The following is a 19497-nucleotide window of genomic DNA, read 5'->3' as shown; positions in this document are numbered from 1 at the left end:
CTATAGGTGTGCACCACCACGCCTGGCTAATTTTTGTACTTTTAGTAGAGATGAGGTTTCACCATGTTGACCAGGCTGGTCTTGAACTCCTGACCTCAGGTGATCCACCGCCTCAACCTCCCAAAGTGCTTGGGATTACAGATGTGAACCACCACACCTGGCCAATATTGGAGAATAATTTTATAATATAATTTTTATAGATAGACTAGAAAGAGAAGTCGGTATTTCTTCGGGCATGGGAGGTTGACATTTGTTTTGATCATTGATAGCTTAAGAAACTGTCTTTATTCTCACAACACATTAATCAGAATGTGACCATTTGTTAAGGTCATTGTTAAATTGTGGGAAACGATTATGAAATTTATTTCATAAATGAGCAGTAACAATGCAGGTTATTTCCACACATTGCTTGGGCCCCTTCTAGGCATCTGGAAAGTGGGCCCTGGAAGGGAGGGCATTGAAGATTGAGCTTCATTAGCCTGATGGTGGCAAATTTGCTTCTGTAGCTCCTTAACAGGATGAGGCTTTAGCAGGGCCTTGTGTTTCACCGCCATCCTACAAGACCCTCCGGTCCATCAAGACCCAAACTGGACTGTGCTGTGTCCCAAGAATCTTCTTAACATAAGAGTGCTTCAGCTCTCTCATGTTCTGACCCTCCACTCAATTTGGGTCAAAGAAAAATTTTTTTCCAGCACTTTTGAACTTCTTTTTTTTTTTTTTTGCAAGGTTTCACTCTGTTGCCCAGGTTGGAATGCTGTGGTGCAATCATGGCTCACAGCAACCTCAAACTCCTGGGCTCAAGGAATCCTCCTATTTCAGTGCTCCAGAGGAGCTGAGACTATAGGTGTGTCACCACACCAGCTAATAGCTTTTATTTTTTCTAGGGATGGGGTCTTGCTATGTTGCCCAGGCTGGTCTCAGACTCCTGGGCTCAAATAATCCTTCCACCTCAGCGTCCCAAAGTGTTGGGATTAGAGGCATGAGTTACCGTGCCTGGTCATTTTAAACATTTAAAATCAAATTTAAAATTATGTATTCCCAGAATGTTTCATGGTTTTTGGGTGGAGGGTGGTTCTGACATCTCACCTCATCACCAGGACAAGCCCTCGTTTCTCTTTTATTTCTGCATTCACCCCCCTGAGGATCTCACTCATGACTAAAACATCATTTGAGGGGTGATCACCTCCAGATCCCCAGCTGGACAAGCCTCGCATCGTCTGGCGGCCTCAGTATCTTCACCTGCCGCGTCCAGTGGGGGTGGGAGCAGGATGACCTCCCAGCCCCCGCCTCACCCCGACAGCACGTGATGCCCAAGTTCTCCTTCTGTCTACAGCCACAGTTCTCACTCACCCACCGGCTTCCTGTTGGGGCTTCTTCAGCCCCACCCCACATTTGGGGCATTTCCTTCCCTGACAGAGGGACCTGGGACCGGGCTGGGGCCCTGGCGGATGGAGACATGCTGGCCCTGCTGCTGCTGCCCCTGCTGTGGGGGGGTGAGTGAGCTGAGGGAGGAGGGACAGGTACGGGGGTGAGAAGGTGGGGCTGGAATTGCAGCTGAGCCTCTGTGCCCCCCCAGGGTCCCTGCAGGAGAAGCCAGGGTACGAGCTGCAAGTGCAGAAGTCGGTGACGGTGCAGGAAGGTCTGTGCGTCCTCGTGCCCTGCTCCTTCTCTTACCCCTGGAATTCCTGGTACTCCCCTTCCCCACTCTACGTCTACTGGTTTCCGAACGGGGAGAGCCCATACTATGGTGAGCCTGTGGCCACAAATGACCCAGGCAGAAGAGTGAAGCCAGAGACCGAGGGCCGATTCCGCCTCCTTGGGGACGTCTGGAAGAAGAACTGCTCCTTGAGCATCGGAGATGCCAGAATGGGGGACACGGGAAACTATTCTTTCCGCGTGGAGGCAGGAAGGAATGTAAAATATACCTACCTTCAGAATAAGCTGAACTTGGAGGTGACAGGTATGGCGGGGGCCCTTGGAGAGGACCCTGGGACGTGGAGACCCCCGTGTGAGAACAGGGACAGGACCTGGGCAGGGGCGGTTGGAGGAGGTGTAGGACTTGGGGCAGGTCGGGGCCTGAGGCCTGGCCACTCTCGGGGTCACACCGTACGTCTTCAAGCCCCTGGGGCCCAGGTATCTCCCTGTCTCCTCCTCAGCCCTGACAGAGAAACCCGACGTCCACTTTCTGGAGCCTCTGGAGTCCGGCCGCCTCGCAAGGCTGAGCTGCAGCCTTCCAGGATCTTGTGAAGTGGGACGACCTCTCACATTCTCCTGGACGGGGGATGCCCTCAGTCTGCTGGACCCCAAAACCACCGGCTCCTCGGAGCTCACCCTCACCCCGAGGCCCGAGGACCATGGCACCAACCTCACCTGTCATGTGAAACACCAAGGAGCTCAGGTGACCACGGAGAGAACTGTCCAGCTCAACGTCTCCTGTGAGTGGTGCTGGGGACACAGCTGGGTCCCCAAGGGCAGTGGGAGAGAGAGAGAGACAGAGAGAGAGAGAGAGAGAGAGAGTGTGTGTGTGTGTGTGTGTGTGTGTGTGTGTGTAAGAGAGAAAGAAAACAATAACTTGAGAAGCCTTGTGCGTGGATCTGAGCCTTGGGATCTGGGAGGGAGTGAGCCAGGACAGCCTTCCCCACTTGGTGGGTTTCTGTGGCTCCTCTTTGGGTACCTCCTGGGCCCATGCCCGTCTCCTCACTCCTGAAGCCAATGTTATATCTTTTTATCCCAGATGCTCCACAGAACATCACCATCTTCAGGAATGGCACAGGTAGGAAAGACCTTCTCCTCTCTAAAGCTGGGACCTGCCTCTGGGTCTGTCTGAGCAGATGTAGAGAATCAGAGCTTGAATGGAATCAGATTTGGGAAGAGCAAGAGTGAGAATTACTGTCTTCTGGCTTCCACCTTCTGTGAGCCCCATGTGCAGGCACACATGCACACATGCACATGCACACACACACACTCACATGCACACACTCACATGCACACACGCACACGCACACGCACACACTCACATGCACACACGCACATACACATGCACACATGCACATGCACACGCACACACTCACATGCACACGCTCACACGCACATACACCACACACACACATGCACATACGCACATGCACATGCACACGCACACATGCACATACACCATGCACGCACACATGCACATACACTCGAACATGCACACATGCACATACACATGCACATGCACACATGCACGCACACCATGCATGCACACATGCACATACACACCCACATGCACATGCACACGCACACATGCACATACACCACGTATACACACATGCACATACACTCGCACCTGCACACATGCACATACACACGCACACGCACACATGCACATACACCATTGATGCACACATGCACATACACTCGCACATGCACACATGCACATACACTCGCACATGCACACATGCACATACACCATGCATGCACACATGCACATACACACGCACATACACATGCACACGCACACATGCACATACACCACGCACGCACACATGCACATACACCCGCACTCGCACACATGCACATACACACGCACACGCACACAGGTGCACACTCATGCACTCTGCTCAAAGCGGTGAACAGACTTTAGACCCCTCCCATCTCCCATCCCTCCTGTGGTCTGGTTCTTCCCACAGTCACCAAGGACCAATTCATGTCCCTCTCATCTCAGTCAGCCTAGCTCTGTGGTTCTTCTCCTCTCACCCTTCCACTCCTGCGTTCTCAGTCTATGTCCTGCCACACTATGGGACTGTATTTCCCAATGCCACAGGGGGCTCTCTGTCCTCTTTCCACCGCAGTCCAGGCATGTACCAGTGAGATATTGAGCCTCCTCTGGAGACATGAGACTCAGACAGTTTTGGTCAGTTTCCTGAGTGTGCAAAGGCCCAGCGTTTGAACCGGGATGGAACCAAGCCAGCATGGCCAGGGGAGGAGAGGGAGATGTCATCTGGATCCTGGGAAGGAGGGAAGGATAGGGACTGTCAGCCTCCCTGACCCCATCTCTCTCTCCCCAAAGCCCTAGAGATCCTGCAAAACACCTCGACGCTTCTGGTTCTGGAGGGCCAGGCTCTGCGGCTGCTCTGTGAAGCTCCCAGCAACCCCCCTGCACACCTGAGCTGGTTCCAGGCATCCTCTGCCCCGAATGCCACCCCCATCGCCAATACTGGGATCTTGGAGCTTCCTCGAGTAGAGTTTACAAAAGAAGGAGTCTTTACCTGCCGCGCTCAGCACCCGCTGGGCTCCCTGCACATTTTTCTGAATCTCTCAGTTTACTGTGAGTGTGGGGGCAGCTGGAGCAGGAACTGTACGGTATTAAAGAGGGAAGAGGCTCCCTGCTGAGTCCTGTCCTCCCTCCCCACAGCCCTCCCACAGCTTCTGGGCCCCTCCTGCTCCTGGGAGGCTGAGAGTCTGCACTGCAGCTGCTCCTTTCGAGCCTGGCCGGCTCCCTCCCTGTGCTGGTGGCTTGGGGAGAAGCCACTGGAGGGGAACAGCAGCCAGGGCTCATTCAAGGTCAACTCCAGCTCAGCCGGGCTCTGGGCCAACAGCTCCCTGATCCTCCACGGTGGGCTCACCTCTGGCCTCAAAGTCAGCTGCAAGGGCTGGAACACCTATGGGTCCCAGAGCGACTCTGTCGTGCTGCTGCAAGGTCAGGGGGCGTATTGCAGAGGGCAGGGGACTGAGGGGAGGGGCATGGATCCCAGAGTGATGGATGGTAGGAGAGAGAGGCTGGACTGGTGGTGGGGAGGACAGGGTTCTACATCTCCTGTCTGAGCAGGGCCCTGGAGCAAGTTGCCCAGCAGGTGGGAGGAGAAGAGTCTGAGTGCTGAGAGTGAGTTATTGCATGCCCCTCTTTTCTGCAGGGAGACTGAACCTCAGGACAGGAGTGGTTCCTGCAGCCCTTGGTGGTGCTGGTGTCATGGCCCTGCTCTGTATCTGTCTGTGCCTCATCTTCTTTTTAATGTAAGTCTTGGTCCCAGGGAAGGTACAGGTTGGTGTTTGTAGGGAGTAGGAGAGACTGAATGTCAGAAATGCAGAGCTAAGGCCAGAGGTGGTAAACTGTGCTTATAGCTTCAGATGCTCAGGAGTCCGAGGCAGGAGGATAGCTTGATCATAGAGGTTGAGGCTGCAGTGAGCCGGGATTGTGCCACTGCACTCCATCCTGGGCCACAGAGCGAAAGACCCTGTCTTAAAAGAAAAACCAAACCAAACCAAAAGCAGAACTGAGTAGATCCAGAGAGGTGTTCTTTCTTTCTTTCTTTCTTTCTTTCTTTCTTTCTTTCTTTCTTTCTTTCTTTCTTTCTTTCTTTCTTTCTTTCTCTCTCTCTTCCTTCCTTCCTTCTTTCCTTCCTTCCTTCCTGTCTTCCTTCCTTCCTTTCTCTCTCTCTCTTTCTTTTTCTTTCTTTCTTTCTTTCTTTCTTTCTTTCTTTCTTTCTTTCTTTCTTTCTTTCTTTCTTTCTTTCTTTCTTTCTTTCTTCTAATAGCTTTATTGAGATACACACTTTGTTCAATTCATCCACTGAAAGTGTACGAGTCAATGGCTTTAAGTATATTGACAGAGTTGTGCATCTGTCACCAAAATCAATTATAGAACTGTTTCATTAGCCTAAAGTGAAAAACCAAGACCTAAAGAAACGTTGCACCCCTTAGCTATCACTCCCGCTTCTTTCCCCCAGCCCTAACCTATTCTCTGTCTCTGTGGATTTGTCTGCCCTGAAGCTGCAGCTGTACTTTGTGTGAATGGAATCATGCGATATGTGGTCCTTTGTGGCTGACTTCTTTCACTCAGCATAATGTTTTCAAGGTTCATCCATGTTGTAGCACGCATCGATACTTTATTCCATTTGTTTCCAAATAATATTCCATTGTATAAATGAAACACATTTGATTTGTCTGTTCAGCCATTGATGGGCATTTGGGTTGCCTCTGCTTCTTGGCTATGATGCATAACACTGCTATGACCATTCCTACCATGGTTTTGTGTGTAAGAGGGGGTCTATATGATGGAAATTCAGTCCATGGCGCCCTGACCAAACCCCTGGTTATCCAGGAGGATGGAGCCCTCATTCCCATGTCAGGAAGGTCTCCGAGTTCAGTTCCAGGGCCTGGATATCTTCACTGTCATTTTCACCGTCTTAACACGGGCTGGGGCAGCCTGCAAACCTGTACCTGGGTGGTCCCAGCTGCACTGTACTGGTTTCTTTCCTTAGAGTGAAAGTCCGCAGGAAGCAAGCAGCTGGGAGACCAGAAAAAATGGATGATGAAGACCCCATTATGGGTACCGTCTCCTGGGTGAGTGGCTTGGGAATCTTCTCTTGTGCATGTCCACTCAGAAAGTCCAGGCTGAGCTCCTCGGCATTCCACCAAACCCACTCCTCCCTCGTCTCCTGGGAGTTCTCTTCTCTCCTGTTCTCCCCCTTCATATCCCAGATCCAGGAAATCATTATGTCCCATTCAACCTTCTTTGTTTGTCTGTTTTGTTTGTTTTTGAGATGGAGTTTCACTCTTGTTACCCAGGCTGGAGTGCAATGGTGCAGTCTTGGCTCACTGCAACCTCCTCCTCCCAAGTTGAAGCGATTCTCCTGCCTCAGCCTCCCAAGTAGCTGGGATTACAGGTGCACACCACGACCTGCAGCTAATTTTTGTATTTTTAGTAGAGACGGGGTTGTGCCATGTTAGTCAGGCAGGTCTTGAACTCCTGACCTCAGGTGATCTGCCTGCCTCGGCACTCCCAAAGTGCTGGGATTACAGGCATGAGCCGCTGCGCCCAGCCACCAACCTTCTTTCTAAAAGTAAAACTAACTTGTCCTCTGCTCATCTTCCTTCCCCACCTCTACTGACCACAGAGCCTGCCTCACCTCCTCCCTGCCTCCATCTCTCATCCCAAACTTCAGGCTGCCAGAACCATCGCCCCAAAACTATTACTTCCCAGGCAGCCTGGAGTTGTTGTTTGTTCCCGTCGCTTAGAGAATCAGGCCCGTGTTCCTTGCCCCACACCAGGTGGCCACTGCAGCCTGTTTCCTAACCTCTGATCCTGCCCCGTGGCCTGGCCACACTGGCCTTCTGTCTCCATACAGACCTGCTGTCCTACAACTTAGAGCCCTTGCAAGTACAGTTTCTTCCACCCTTCCTTCCCCATTTCCACCAGACTACCTCATCCAATCCTTCCAGCTCTAATCTCAGTATCTGTTACTCTAGTCATTTCCCCTCCCGTTGACATCTACCCCTTCTTTTCTGTGTTTACAGCCCTATACGCATCCCTGTCCCCATCACACATCACCACTGCCTTTACCTGTCTCCACCCCCTCATCATGTCTGTGGAATTCTTTTTTATTTTTATTTTTGGAGACGGAATCTTGCTCTGTCACCCAGGCTGCAGTGCAGTGGCGCAATCTCGGCTCACTGCAACCTCCGCCTCCCAGGCTCAAGCAATTCTCCTGCCTCAGCCTCCCAAGTAGCTGGGATTACAGGCATGTGCCACCACACCCGGCTAATTTTTGTATTTTTAGTAGAGACGGGGTTTCACCATGTTGGCCAGGCTGGTCTCGAACTCCTGACTTCAGGTGATCTGCCTGCTTCAGCCTCCCAAAGTGCTGGGATTACAGGTGTGAACTACCGCGCCCGGCCAATATCTGTGGAATTCTTGAAGGACAGGGGCTGGGGCTTCTTTAGCCCCTGCAGTTTTTTCTCACGCTGTTTCTGTCCAGCATGTCTCCTCTCCTCTTTTATAAAATTGATCTAGTGTTGCCCCGAATGGAATTATCCAAAATGCTTAGTTCATGACCAAGCTATCATCATTGGAACAAGCAGCAATTACTTTTACTTTTTCACTTTTGTTCATAATATGATAAATAACTGGGAACCCACCATCCAACCTAAGACCTAACACATTGGTGATGACTTATATCCACCTGTGTTGCTCCCTGATCCATTCCCAGTAACCACTGTTGTGAATCTTGTCTTCCTACTGTTGTCACATATATGTAGACTTAACATATACCACTATTTAGTTTTAACTGTTTATGAATCTACAGAGGGTATCGTGTTCCATGCACACTTCTCGGACTTGCTTTGTAGACTCAACATGGTATTATGATTCATCCACGCTGTATGAAGTTGCAGTTGTATTCATTTTTCCTGCTTATAATATCTATATTTTTTGAGACAGGGTCTGACTCCATTGCCCAGGCTGGAGTGCAGTGGTGCAATCTCGGCTCATTGCAACTTCCGCCTCCCGGGTTCAAGCAACTCTCCTGCCTCAGCCTCCTGAGTAGCTGGGATTACAGGCGCGTACCACCACACAAGGCTCATTTTTGTATTTTTAGTAGCGATGGGGTTTCACCATGTTGGCCAGGCTACTCTTGATCCACCCGCCTTGACCTCCCAAAGTGCTAGGATTATAGGTGTGACCACTTATAATGTTATATTTTATGATTGTATCTATCACCTAAGCTCATATTGATGCACACTTGGGTTTTTCCATTTGAGCCGTTCTGAACATTCTTATCCCTGTCTCATTGTATTAACACGCGAGAGCTTTGCTTTAGCATTACCTAAAGATTGAGTTGCCGCATCGCTGGACATGTGAATGGGCATCTTCACAAGGTCATGAAAAACGGCTTTCCAAAGCAATTACATCCATTTATACTCTCATCTATGCCTAGGAAGTCTTGTTGTTCTGTAATCTCTTCAGCACTTGCTTTTCTCAGTTTTCTCAATTTTGGAGGCTATTTTACTATCTCACTATGGTACTGATTTGCATTTCCTTGGTTACCAATGAAGATGAAAAATCTCTTTCTGTTTTCGTCCTCTATAAAACACCTGGCCACATCTGGACCCCATTTTCCTATTGGGTGTTTGACTTTTTCTTATTGAATTTGCTTTATACATCTTTACACTATGTTTCTCATTATATGTGTCATCAATATAAATATATTCTCCCAATGTGTAGCTTGTCTTCACTTCTTAAAGTGATCTTCAATGAACATAAGTTCCTAGTTGTAATATAAGCATATTCACAAATCCTCTCTTTTCTATTGAGTACCTTTTGGATCTCATTAAAAAAAATTTCACCCATCCTAAGATTAGAAAGATACTCAAATATAGTTTCTACTAAAAGTTTTATGCTTTTCTTTTTAATTTTTTTCTTTTTAATTTTGTGGATACATATTAGGTGTATATATTTATGGGGTACATGAAGTGTTTGAATACAGGCATGCAGTGTGAAATAAACACATCATGAAGAATGGGGTACCCATCCCCTCAAGCATTGATCCACTGAGTTGCAAACAATCCAGAAGTCACCTAAGTGTCCATCAATAGATGAGCGGATAAAGAAAATGTGGTGCATATACACAATGGAGTACTATTCAGCCAAAAAAGGAATGAGATCCAGTCATTTGCAACAACATGGATGGAACTGGAGATCATTATGTTAAGTGACATAAGCCAGGCACACAAAGACAAACATTGCATGTTCTCACATATTTGTGGGATCTAAGAATAAAAAAAAATTGAAGTGATGGACATAGAGAGTATGCTTTTCTTTTGACATTTAAGTGCTCACCCTATCTGGGGTTGACTTTTGTGTGTGGTGTATAGTGTTGATCCAGATACGTTTCTCCTTCATTTCTGAATAGTCCTTCTCCCTTCTCCATTGAGCTACATGCCAATTCTGCCATGTATTAAAATTCTGTATTTTGTGGGTCTCTTTCTGTGGCCTCTGTTCTATTCCAATAGTCAATTTTACTGTCCCTGAGTCATCACTGTCTATAAATTCAAAAATAAGTCCTGATATCGAGTACATCAAAACCCCTTCCTTAATCTCCTTCAATAGTATCTTGACCATTCTTGATCCTTTTTTTTTCACTTAAATATTAGAATCAGGTTGTCAAGACTGGGCACAGTGGCTCACACCTGTAATCCCAGCACTTTGGGAGGCCAGGGCAGGTGGATCATGAGGTCGGGAGATCAAGACCATCCTGGTTAACATGGTGAAACCCTGTCTCTACTAAAGATACAAAAATAATTAGCCGGGCATGGTGGTGGCGCCTGTAGTCCCAGCTACTCAGGAGGCTGAGGCAGGAGAATGGCATGAACTCGGGAGGTGGAACTTGCAGTGAGCCAAGATTGCGCCACTGCACTCCAGCCTGGATGACAGAGTGAGATTCCGTCTCAAAAAAAAAAAAAAAAAAAAAGAATCAGGTTGTCAAATTCCAAAAAATGCATTGAATCTATAGCTCAATCTGGAAAAATTTTACTTGTTTAGAAATTCATGCCTTCTTATACTTGAGAGTAGGTCTTTCTCTCTCTATTCCTTTAAATCTTTTTAAGTGTTTTTAAGAGATAATGTAGAGTTTCTTCACACAGGTCTTACACATCTTTTGTTATTTTTCTTCCTAAATACCAGCTTTTGTTGTTATTGTAAATGCTATCTTTTTAAAAGTGCATTTTCTGATTCCTTATCACAGTGCAGAATGAAAGTATTTTAAAAATATAAGAGGGGTTGATATTTTTTGTAATTAAAAAATATCACAAGTTGGTCTTGCATGTGTCCTTTAGAATCTTTTTGCTTTGGTAGCTGGAGAATTCTTAGATCTTATTTATAAGCCTGCTGATCTCTTCTTTTTCAGAAATATAGATACCATCTGAAAAATTAGTGATATTCCTATTTTTAGCTGTCATGGCTTGCTGAATCAAAGCAGCTGGGTTTGATGCAAGTGTAATGCTATTTTCTTCAAGAATCAACTCATCCTTTTGGGCTTCAGGTACTGAGCAAGAAATGCCTGTCCTCATGTATGCTCTGCAGATGTGTTTTTCTTCTAAGGGATGTCAGATTTCAACAACTGACCCACTGCCCTGAATAATCACTTTGATGAGGAAGTGAGGACACGCAAACCTCCTCTGGCAACGGAAGTCCATGTAACACCTCAGACTGTGGGCAGTTCATGACTATGGATGGTTCGAATAGAAGCCAGTTACTTTTCATTTCCTCACCGTTTGGCAACACCGAACTTCTCCTTTTCCTTTCCCGCATTGATGGGGTTGAATTTCTCGGCTGGGTTCCTCGAGGGGCTTCACTATAACTGTGCATCTCTTCATAGTGACACCCACCGCTTCTGGGGTGTCAGCTCTCTGGATTTAGAGAATTGTCTTAATTCTCTCGGTAAATGCAGCAAGTAAAACTCAATTACATTTTTAATTGATTTCATTTCCTTCCAACTTGCTAAGCTCCCTTATTAGTTCAAATAACTTGTTATAGAAACTGAAGTATTTTAAATAAATTTTTTTCAATTAAAAAAAATCACAAATTAGGCCAGGTTTGGTAGCTCGTGCCTGTAATCCCAGAACTTTGGGAGGCTGAGGCAGGAGGATCTCTTGAGGCCAGGAGTTCAAGGCCGGGGAATAACATAGTGAGACCTCCATCTCTGGAAAAAGAAAAAAATCACACATTGGTCTTGGGTATTATTTAGAATCTTTTGGGATTTCAAATTAGATGATTATATCATATGCAAAGTAATAACACCTTATTTCTTCCTTTTGTCCTAAGCACTTCTTTGCCTTTTCTTGTTTCAATATGCTGGGTGAGATTACGGTCAAAGTTGAGTAGACATAGGGACCACGGGCATCTTTTGCTACTGCTGATTTTGAAGGAAATGCACCCAGTATCCTGCTACTTGGTTTTGTGAACTTTCATCAGATTAAGGAAGCTCCTTTCTATCATCTGTTGTGGTTTTTGAATGCATCTACTAATAGGATTTTTTCCTACTTAATCTCTTACCATGGGGAATGACAAAGATTTTTCTAATATGAAACTACTCCTGCATTCCTGGGAGAAAAGCATGTTGTATATAGCATTTTAAAAAATACTCTAGTAGGTTCAGTTTGATCATCTTTTGCTCAGCACTTTTGCATCTATATGCATGGGTCAAATACACTTGTCATTTTCCTTTTTCCTCCTGTTTCTTTTGTTTGGGCATCAAGATAAGATTGAGAAACTGGGGACTAGTCTCTCTTTTTCTATTGTCTGGAAGAGTGTGTAAAACTGAAATGACTTGTTTCCTCGATGATTGATAGATGTCACTTATCAAACTACCTGGGCCTGGTGGTGTCACTATGTGCAATTTTCCTAATTTAATCATTTTATGTATTCTTCAGCGAGCCTTATTCTAGAGACATGTTCATTTCATCTAAGTTTTACATATTTTTTTTTTGACAAAAGGATATAGGTGGCATTCTCTTGTCTTTATGTTATTTGTTTTTGTCGAGATTACTTCCCCTTTTGGAAATATTCCTGACATTGGTTATTTGTGACTTCTTTCTTTTTTTTCCAGCTAAATCTTGTTAATTGCTTTCCCTATTTTATTTTATTTTATTTATTTATTTTTTTTGAGACGGAGTCTCGCTCTGTCGCCCAGGCTGGAGTGCAGTGGCGTGATCTCGGCTCACTGCAAGCTCCGCCTCCCGGGTTCACGCCATTCTCTTGCCTCAGCCTCCCGAGTAGCTGGGACTACAGGCGCCCACAACCGCGCCCGGCTAATTTTTTGTATTTTTAGTAGAGACGGGGTTTCACCGTGGTCTCGATCTCCTGACCTTGTGATCCGCCCGGCTCGGCCTCCCAAAGTGCTGGGATTACAGGCGTGAGCCACCGCGCCCGGCCCTCTTTCCCTATTTTATTATCAGTTTCACGGAACCAACTTTTGGGATTGTGGAATTTTCTCACTGTATCTTTGTTTTCTATTTTATTGATTTTTACTCTCATTTTCTCAGCACCTTCCTTCTACTTGTTTTGGTTTATTCTGATGATCTTTGATAAATTTTTAAGCTGGATACTTACCTTCTTAGTGTATATATTTTCATTCTCTATAAAACATAATTAGGGATAAATTTCTCTCAGAATTTCATTTTTATTCCCTTCCACAAATTTTGATATATATTATTTGAATATCATTCAGTTGTGGATATTGTTAAAACAACATTGTGATTTCTTCTTTGAATCTTAAATTATTTGGGATTAAAAATTCCAAAGGTATGAAGATTTTAAACATCTTTCATAATTAAATTCTAAGTAGATGCTTTTTGGTCAGAATACATGGTTTTATGATATTTATTTTTAAAATTTGTTGAGACTTGATCTGTGGCCTGTATACAATGAATTTTTGTAAATGTTTTCCATGTGCTTAAGAATAAATGTATATTTTTAGCCGGGCACAGTGGCTCATGCCTGTAATCCCAGCACTTTGGGAGGCTGAGGTGGGTGGATCACAAGGTCAAGAGTTCAAGACCAGCCTGGCCAATATGGTGAAACCCCGTCTCTACTAAAAATATAAAAATTACCTGGGCATGGTGGTTGGTGGCAGGTACCTGTAGTCCCAGTTACTCAGGAGGCTGAGGCAGGAGGATCGCTTGAACCCAGGAGGCAGAAGTTGCAGTGAGCCGAGATCGCACACGCCACTGCACTCCAGCCTGGGTGACAATGTATATTTTTTATTTCTTAAACTAACAGGCCAGTGTGTTAATTGTAATGTTCAAACCCAAATCTTTAGACGTAGATAGATCTTCCCAACCTGTCAATACTTGAGAGAGGTGTGTTGAAATCTGACATTATGATAATGTATTTGTCAATTTCTTACTGTAGTTCTATCAATTGTGTTTCTTATATTTAATGTACTTTTAAATTAAAAGCATATATTTTAGAAAAGCATTATATCTTCTCAGTGAACTGAACATTTCATCAAACAGTAATTCTTTCTCTTCTTTCTCTTCATAGTGGTGCTTTTTGTTTTCTTTTTTTTCTTTCTTCTGCTTTTTTTTTAGACAGAGTCTCACTCTGTTACCCAGGCTGCAGTGCAGTGGCATGATCTTGGCTCACTGCAGCTTCCACCTCCTGGGTTCAAGCAATTCTCCTGCTTCAGCCTCCCGAGTAGCGGGGATTACAGGTGTCCACCACCACGCCCAGGTAATTTTTGTATTTTTAGTGGAGACAGGGTTTCATTATGTTGACCAGGCTGGTCTTGAACTCCTGGGCTCAAGTGATCTACCCACCTCATCCTCCCAAAGTGCTGGGATTACAGACATGAGCCACCGTGCCTGGCTCATAATGATGCTTTTTGCTTTAAAGTCTGTTGGACTGGATTTTTTTTTTTTTTTTTTTTTTTTTTTTTTAGCCAGGGTCTCACTCTTTCATGCAGGCTGCAATGAACTGGCATATGGATCTTAATATAGCTACTCTAGTTTCTTATTGATTAGTTAGATGCCTGATACTTTTTCATTTTCTCCCATCCTCCCAACATTTTATGTATGTATGCTCTAGCAGTGATTTTTGTAAACAGTATATAACCAGGTTTTAAAAAATCCAATTTGACATCCCTTGTTGAGTTTACTGGCATTTATTGTGGTTACTGACATATGTGAATTTCTTTCTACTATTTTACCTTTTACTTTCACTTAGTTCCACTTTTTCAATATTTAATTTTTCTCCTTTCTTACTTAGAAGCTTAATATCTTGCCGGGCGCGGTGATGCACATCTGTAATTCCAGCTACTTGGGAGGGTGAGGTAGGAGGATTGCTTGAGCCCAGGAGTTTGAATCTAGTCTGAGCAACATAGCAAGACTCTCGTCTCAAAAAAAAAAAAATTAATATCTCTGTCTTACATCTAACAAAAAGAACTTTGGTGTGCTTTTATATCTCTTGGCCTCTCTTCCTTCAACTTCTTACAATGTTGGTATTTTTTATAGATGTGCAGTTTTTGTTCTGTGTTACTATGAACATACTTAGCATTTTTCTATTATTTGATTTTTTTAAAAAAATACACAACTACACATTTTGCTGAGGTATTTTGTTACCTTTCTATCTCATACTTACCACAGATTTTCTGTTTTTCTTTCTCTTTATCTCTTTGTATTTGAATTCTTCCTCCCAATGGGTTTTCAATTTGGGTTCCTCAAGGCCTCTGAAGATTTATATGCCTGGAAATATATTTTATCCCCTTACATTTGAATTTTATTTGGCAGGATATACATTCTAAAATTAAAGTGATTTTCCTTCTGTGCTTTAAAATTCACCCCACTGTTTCTTGCATTTAGTATTGCTGTCAAGAAATCTTACGTTGGCCAGGTCCGGTGGTTCACGCCTGTAATCCCAGCACTTTGGGAGGCCAAGGTGGGTGGATCTCTTGAGGTCAGGAGTTCCAGACCAGCCTGGCCAACATGGTGAAACCCCATCTCTACTAAAAATAAAAAATAGCCGGGTGAGGTGGTGGGCACCTTTAAGTCCAGCTACTCAGGAGGCTGAGGCAGGAGAATCACTTGAACCCAGGAGGCAGAGGCTGTAGTGAGCCAAGATCACGCCACTGCACTCCAGCCTGGGCAACAGAGCTAGACTCTGTCTCAGAAAAAAAAAATGACATCTTACATCATTCTTAATCTCACATATTTGTAGGTAATCCACTCATTTTCCCTGGAAACTTTTATAATTTTCTCTTTGGTTCTGATATTCTTAAGATTCACTATCCTGTATCTAGGCATGGGATGCCCTGTATCTTTTTTTCTTGCACTTCTGGGGCTCTTTCAGCTGAGATGTTTCATCTTTCTTCAACTCTGGAAATTTTATTTCCACTATTTTTTTTCAAATATTTCTTCCTTTTCTATTTCTTTTCTTTCTTATTTGAAAACTATTATTATCTAAATGTTAAAGTGTTCTTTTTTTTTTTTTTTTTTAACAGTCTCACTCTGTTGCCCAGGCTGGAGTGCAGTGGCACAATCTCGGCTCACTGCAATCTCCGCCTCCTGGGTTCAAGTGAATCTCGTGCCTCCGCCTTGAGAAATGGTGCATGAAATCACACCACTGCACTCCAGCCTGCATGACAGAGTGAAACTCTGTCTCAAAAAGAAAATTTCTGAGCTACTGTTTGAAGACTCATATTGCTTTCAACATACTTTTCCACAGTGTGATGGGTAGGGATATGGGTGAAGGTGGGAGAGGAAAGAAATTGCTTCTTGTGTCTGGGTACCATCTTTGCTGGGGACTTAGGATCGGCTCCATTTTGTTTCTGTTTCTTGGAACCTGGGTCCAGGATCAGAATTGCCGTCTCTTTTCTGTTTTGCACATAAGATACCTTGTAACATATGCTGAAGGTATACATTTACTTCATCTATAATCTACTCCTCCTGCCTAGGCCAGGGTCTATGTCTGATTTCTCACACGGTACGTGCCCAGAACCTGAAAGAGAGGAGACAAGGCTGGGTTCGAATCCTGGCCTCACCATGTATTAGATGAATAACCCTGGGCAAGTTACTTAACCTCTCTCCACCTCAGTTTCCCTGTGTGTAAGGTGGGGATAATTAGGATATCTTTTATACTGTTGTGGGTTTTTTGGTGACTATTCAGTGTGATTAGTAAGTCCTCAATATGGTCTAATCAATCATAGTATTACAAAATTTTGAAAGAATGAGTGAATAGTTGAGTTCACAGGAAATGTATATGGACAGGTGGGGCCGGGATTTGAACCCAGCCCTGTCTGCCCTGTGCCAGGTCCTGGGTACGTACAGTGTGAGAAATCAGACATAGACCCTGACCTAAGCAGCCTATGGCCTGCTAGGAGGAGTGGATTATAAAAGGATGAATTAATAAATGTTACATCAGCCCAACTTCCCCATGGGAACCATTTATTGTATTTTCCTCTTATTTTGGTGTTGAGGCCTCTTTCTGGGGATTGGCCATAAACTCTAGCCCTGCCTTGAATGGGAACCCCAGGGATTTGGCCATATGTTCACAGTGTAACTTTCGCAGAATACTCCTTTATCCTGGCACACCGCCTACTGCCTAAGTGCCCGGCCTGTGACCAGCAGTCCCTCTCATAGCAAACTTGTTTATCCTGGTAGATGTCCTTGCAGCTCTCATATGACCTGTGTCCAGTTTATTCCTACCAAGACAGCTATTCTCTAGGAGAGCCCTGACCAGAAAAGAAGTCAGGTTCAGGTCTGTCGGGTGGGTGGGACACAGAGAAGACAGCACAACAAAACACATGAAGTAACAGAGGCAGTTTATTACTCACAGGTCCCAGAGAGAAGACGGCACAGCAAGCCTTGAAGGGCGAATGGAAAGGAGGGAACTGACCGGGACACAAGTACTCATCCAGTGGGTAGGGAGCAAGAGAGAGACAGAGAGAGAGAGAGAGAGAGAGAGAGAGAGAGATAAGGATCCATGAGCCAAAGCCTTAATTAGAGTCCAGGGCATAACCCAAGCAGGTTTCCCACAGGGAGTTCTAACTGGGGGTTTAGAGCTAGCAGGCAGGAGTTCCGTGGAGCCACACTGTGACTGAGATGTGGCTGCCGCAGTATATCTGTGCAGCCTATGAGGGATACAGGAGTCAGGAGGTAAGTCAAGAAGGTTGTAGCTGTAAGTCCCATAGGGAGCTGGTCACAAGGAGGTGGTTGTATCGGGCAGACATCTGGATTAACCACCTTGGGGAACTGGGAGGAGGTGGAGAATTGGAAATTGTGTCCAGGTGACTAAGCCCTGCTTCTGGCATGAGACGGTCCAACTTAGGTTCAAAATAAATCCCAAGGCAACATATAAATATAAGAACTCATTATTCTATGCTGCCTCTTTATTCCTACTGTGACACCTTTCCTTCCCCTTTACTCAGGATTCCAGGAAGAAGCCCTGGCCAGACAGCCCCGGAGACCAAGCATCTCCTGCTGGGGATACCCCTCCCTTGGGAGAACAACAGGAGCTCCATTATGCCTCCCTCAGCTTTTCTGAGATGAAGTCGAGGGAGCCTAAGGACCAGGAGGCCCCAAGCACCACGGAGTACTCAGAGGTCAAGACAAACAAGTGAGGACTCACCCAGAGCTCAGTCCTGGCCGGAGGAACCACAGCCTGTCTGGGGGGAAGGACAAGTCAGGGACCACTTGCTGAAGCACAAAGAGCCCTTGTGACAATGTTAACATTAACTGATGTGTAAGTGCTCCAAGCAGAGCAGAAAGAAGACAGATGATGGAATTGGAGAAGTGGGCTCAAACCTAGGCCCTGGCACTGTCATCAAGCAATTCACTGCCTCCCTCTGTGCCTCAGTTTCCCATTCTGTAAATCAGAGATCATGCATGTTACCTCAAAGGTTGTTGTGACCATTAAAGAAAGCAACACATGGAAATCAACCAACACAAGTCCTGGCACAGGGCATGTGCTCAGTGCTTGCTGGTCTCTCTTCCTTGAATAGGAAGGTCCTGTTGGAAAATTCTCTCAAGGCTGGGGATGACCGGGTACAAAAAACAGGGCAGCAATATGTTGGTGTCACTCCCCTTCCCAGAACTCTTCAAAGACTCCCTAGGAGAGACCAGCCCCTCAGCCTGACACTTGGTTCATGATGTGGGATCTTACATCCTTGCCAGGGTCATATCTTTGCCCACTTTTACCTGCAATCCTTGCATCATATTCCATCGGCTCCAGTCCTTCATTTTTGAGACCCACAGGAATCCTTCCAACAGCCAAAGAGTTGAATCTAACTCTTTCCTGCCCAAACCCATTCATGGCTCCCTGGCCTTAGACAATACATCACAAGCACCTCCCCTGTCACTTAAAGTCCTTCATGACCTCCCTGCTATCTATTTATTTATGCTTTCCTCTTGGCCAACCCTTCCTTAAGCCTTTCATGCTGGTTCATACAACACTTTCTTTGCAATTTGAGATTTCTCCTCCTGGAAGTCATGCCTCCTTGCTTTCATCTGGCTTACACTATCTTTTCCTCCAAACATGAGTTCATGGGTGGTCTTGGGTTGGAAGAGTGGACTGAAGAAAGAAATTATACTCTCCCTCCTCTAAAATTGAACTAATTAATTTTTTTTAAATGCTAAACCAAAAGCAGCTAAAAATTCGCTGGTTACTTATCTAGGTTTCTCCAAACCCAGATAAATGATGATGTTAGAAACTTTAGCAAGTGGCCATGAGGAAATGAATGGATAATTCCAGTGGAGTACTGGGAGGACACTGATTCTCAATATCTACCACCCAAACCCCGTTTTCATCACTGTAAAGAAGTTGAATTGTGACTACTGTTTTGGTTATGACAGGTTAGATAATTTTGATCAGGCCTTGTGTTGAAAATAATAAAATATTTTGGGGAAAAAATGAGAGTAGAAAAAGAATACTTCCCTTAAATAGTATAGAATGCCTGAAAATAAAATGGGAACTTAGTAGGCCAAAATTCTGGGGAAAGCCTGAGCCCAGAGAAGTAAGCAGAATCACTAAGCCAAAATTCCCAAGGGCATTTGCTCATATTGGAAAAGGGAGCTTTGGTTCTGTGGTCTTGCATGTGGCTCTGGAAATGAAGGTCAAATCTATGGCCCAGCGAAAGGTTGGAAATGTCAAAAGAGACCATCTCCACATTGGGTTTGTGTCAAGGTAAGGCTGAATCAAAGAAAACTGAAGACAAGGAAAAAAATCTGAACAGCTACCAGAGAAAAAGG

The 19497-nt window shown here is 45.1% G+C and overlaps 1 protein-coding gene across 2 annotated transcripts; it reads left to right on the top strand.

The window, feature by feature from the left end:
* Positions 1-64: 64 nt before the first annotated feature.
* Positions 65-18189, top strand: LOC105497097 (sialic acid binding Ig like lectin 5). Of its 2 annotated transcripts, XM_011767840.2 has the most exons (9): positions 745-1493; positions 1577-1960; positions 2157-2435; positions 2735-2773; positions 4049-4306; positions 4394-4678; positions 4893-4992; positions 6240-6321; positions 17679-18189. In XM_011767840.2, the coding sequence occupies exons 1-9, from the start codon at positions 1307-1309 to the stop codon at positions 17868-17870; spliced, it is 1806 nt and encodes a 601-aa protein (XP_011766142.2). In that variant the 5' UTR covers positions 745-1306; the 3' UTR covers positions 17871-18189. The 2 variants fall into 2 exon arrangements, with proteins under 2 accessions (XP_070943726.1, XP_011766142.2); XM_071087625.1 differs by lacking the exon at positions 6240-6321 and having other exon boundaries at positions 65-1493.
* The last annotated feature ends 1308 nt before the right edge of the window (positions 18190-19497 follow it).

This window comes from Macaca nemestrina, chromosome 20, assembly GCF_043159975.1.
Source record: "Macaca nemestrina isolate mMacNem1 chromosome 20, mMacNem.hap1, whole genome shotgun sequence".
Classification (NCBI taxonomy): Eukaryota; Metazoa; Chordata; class Mammalia; order Primates; family Cercopithecidae; genus Macaca; species Macaca nemestrina.
Note: the sequence above shows the minus strand (reverse complement) of the source record. Positions and strands in the feature narration are given on the sequence as shown.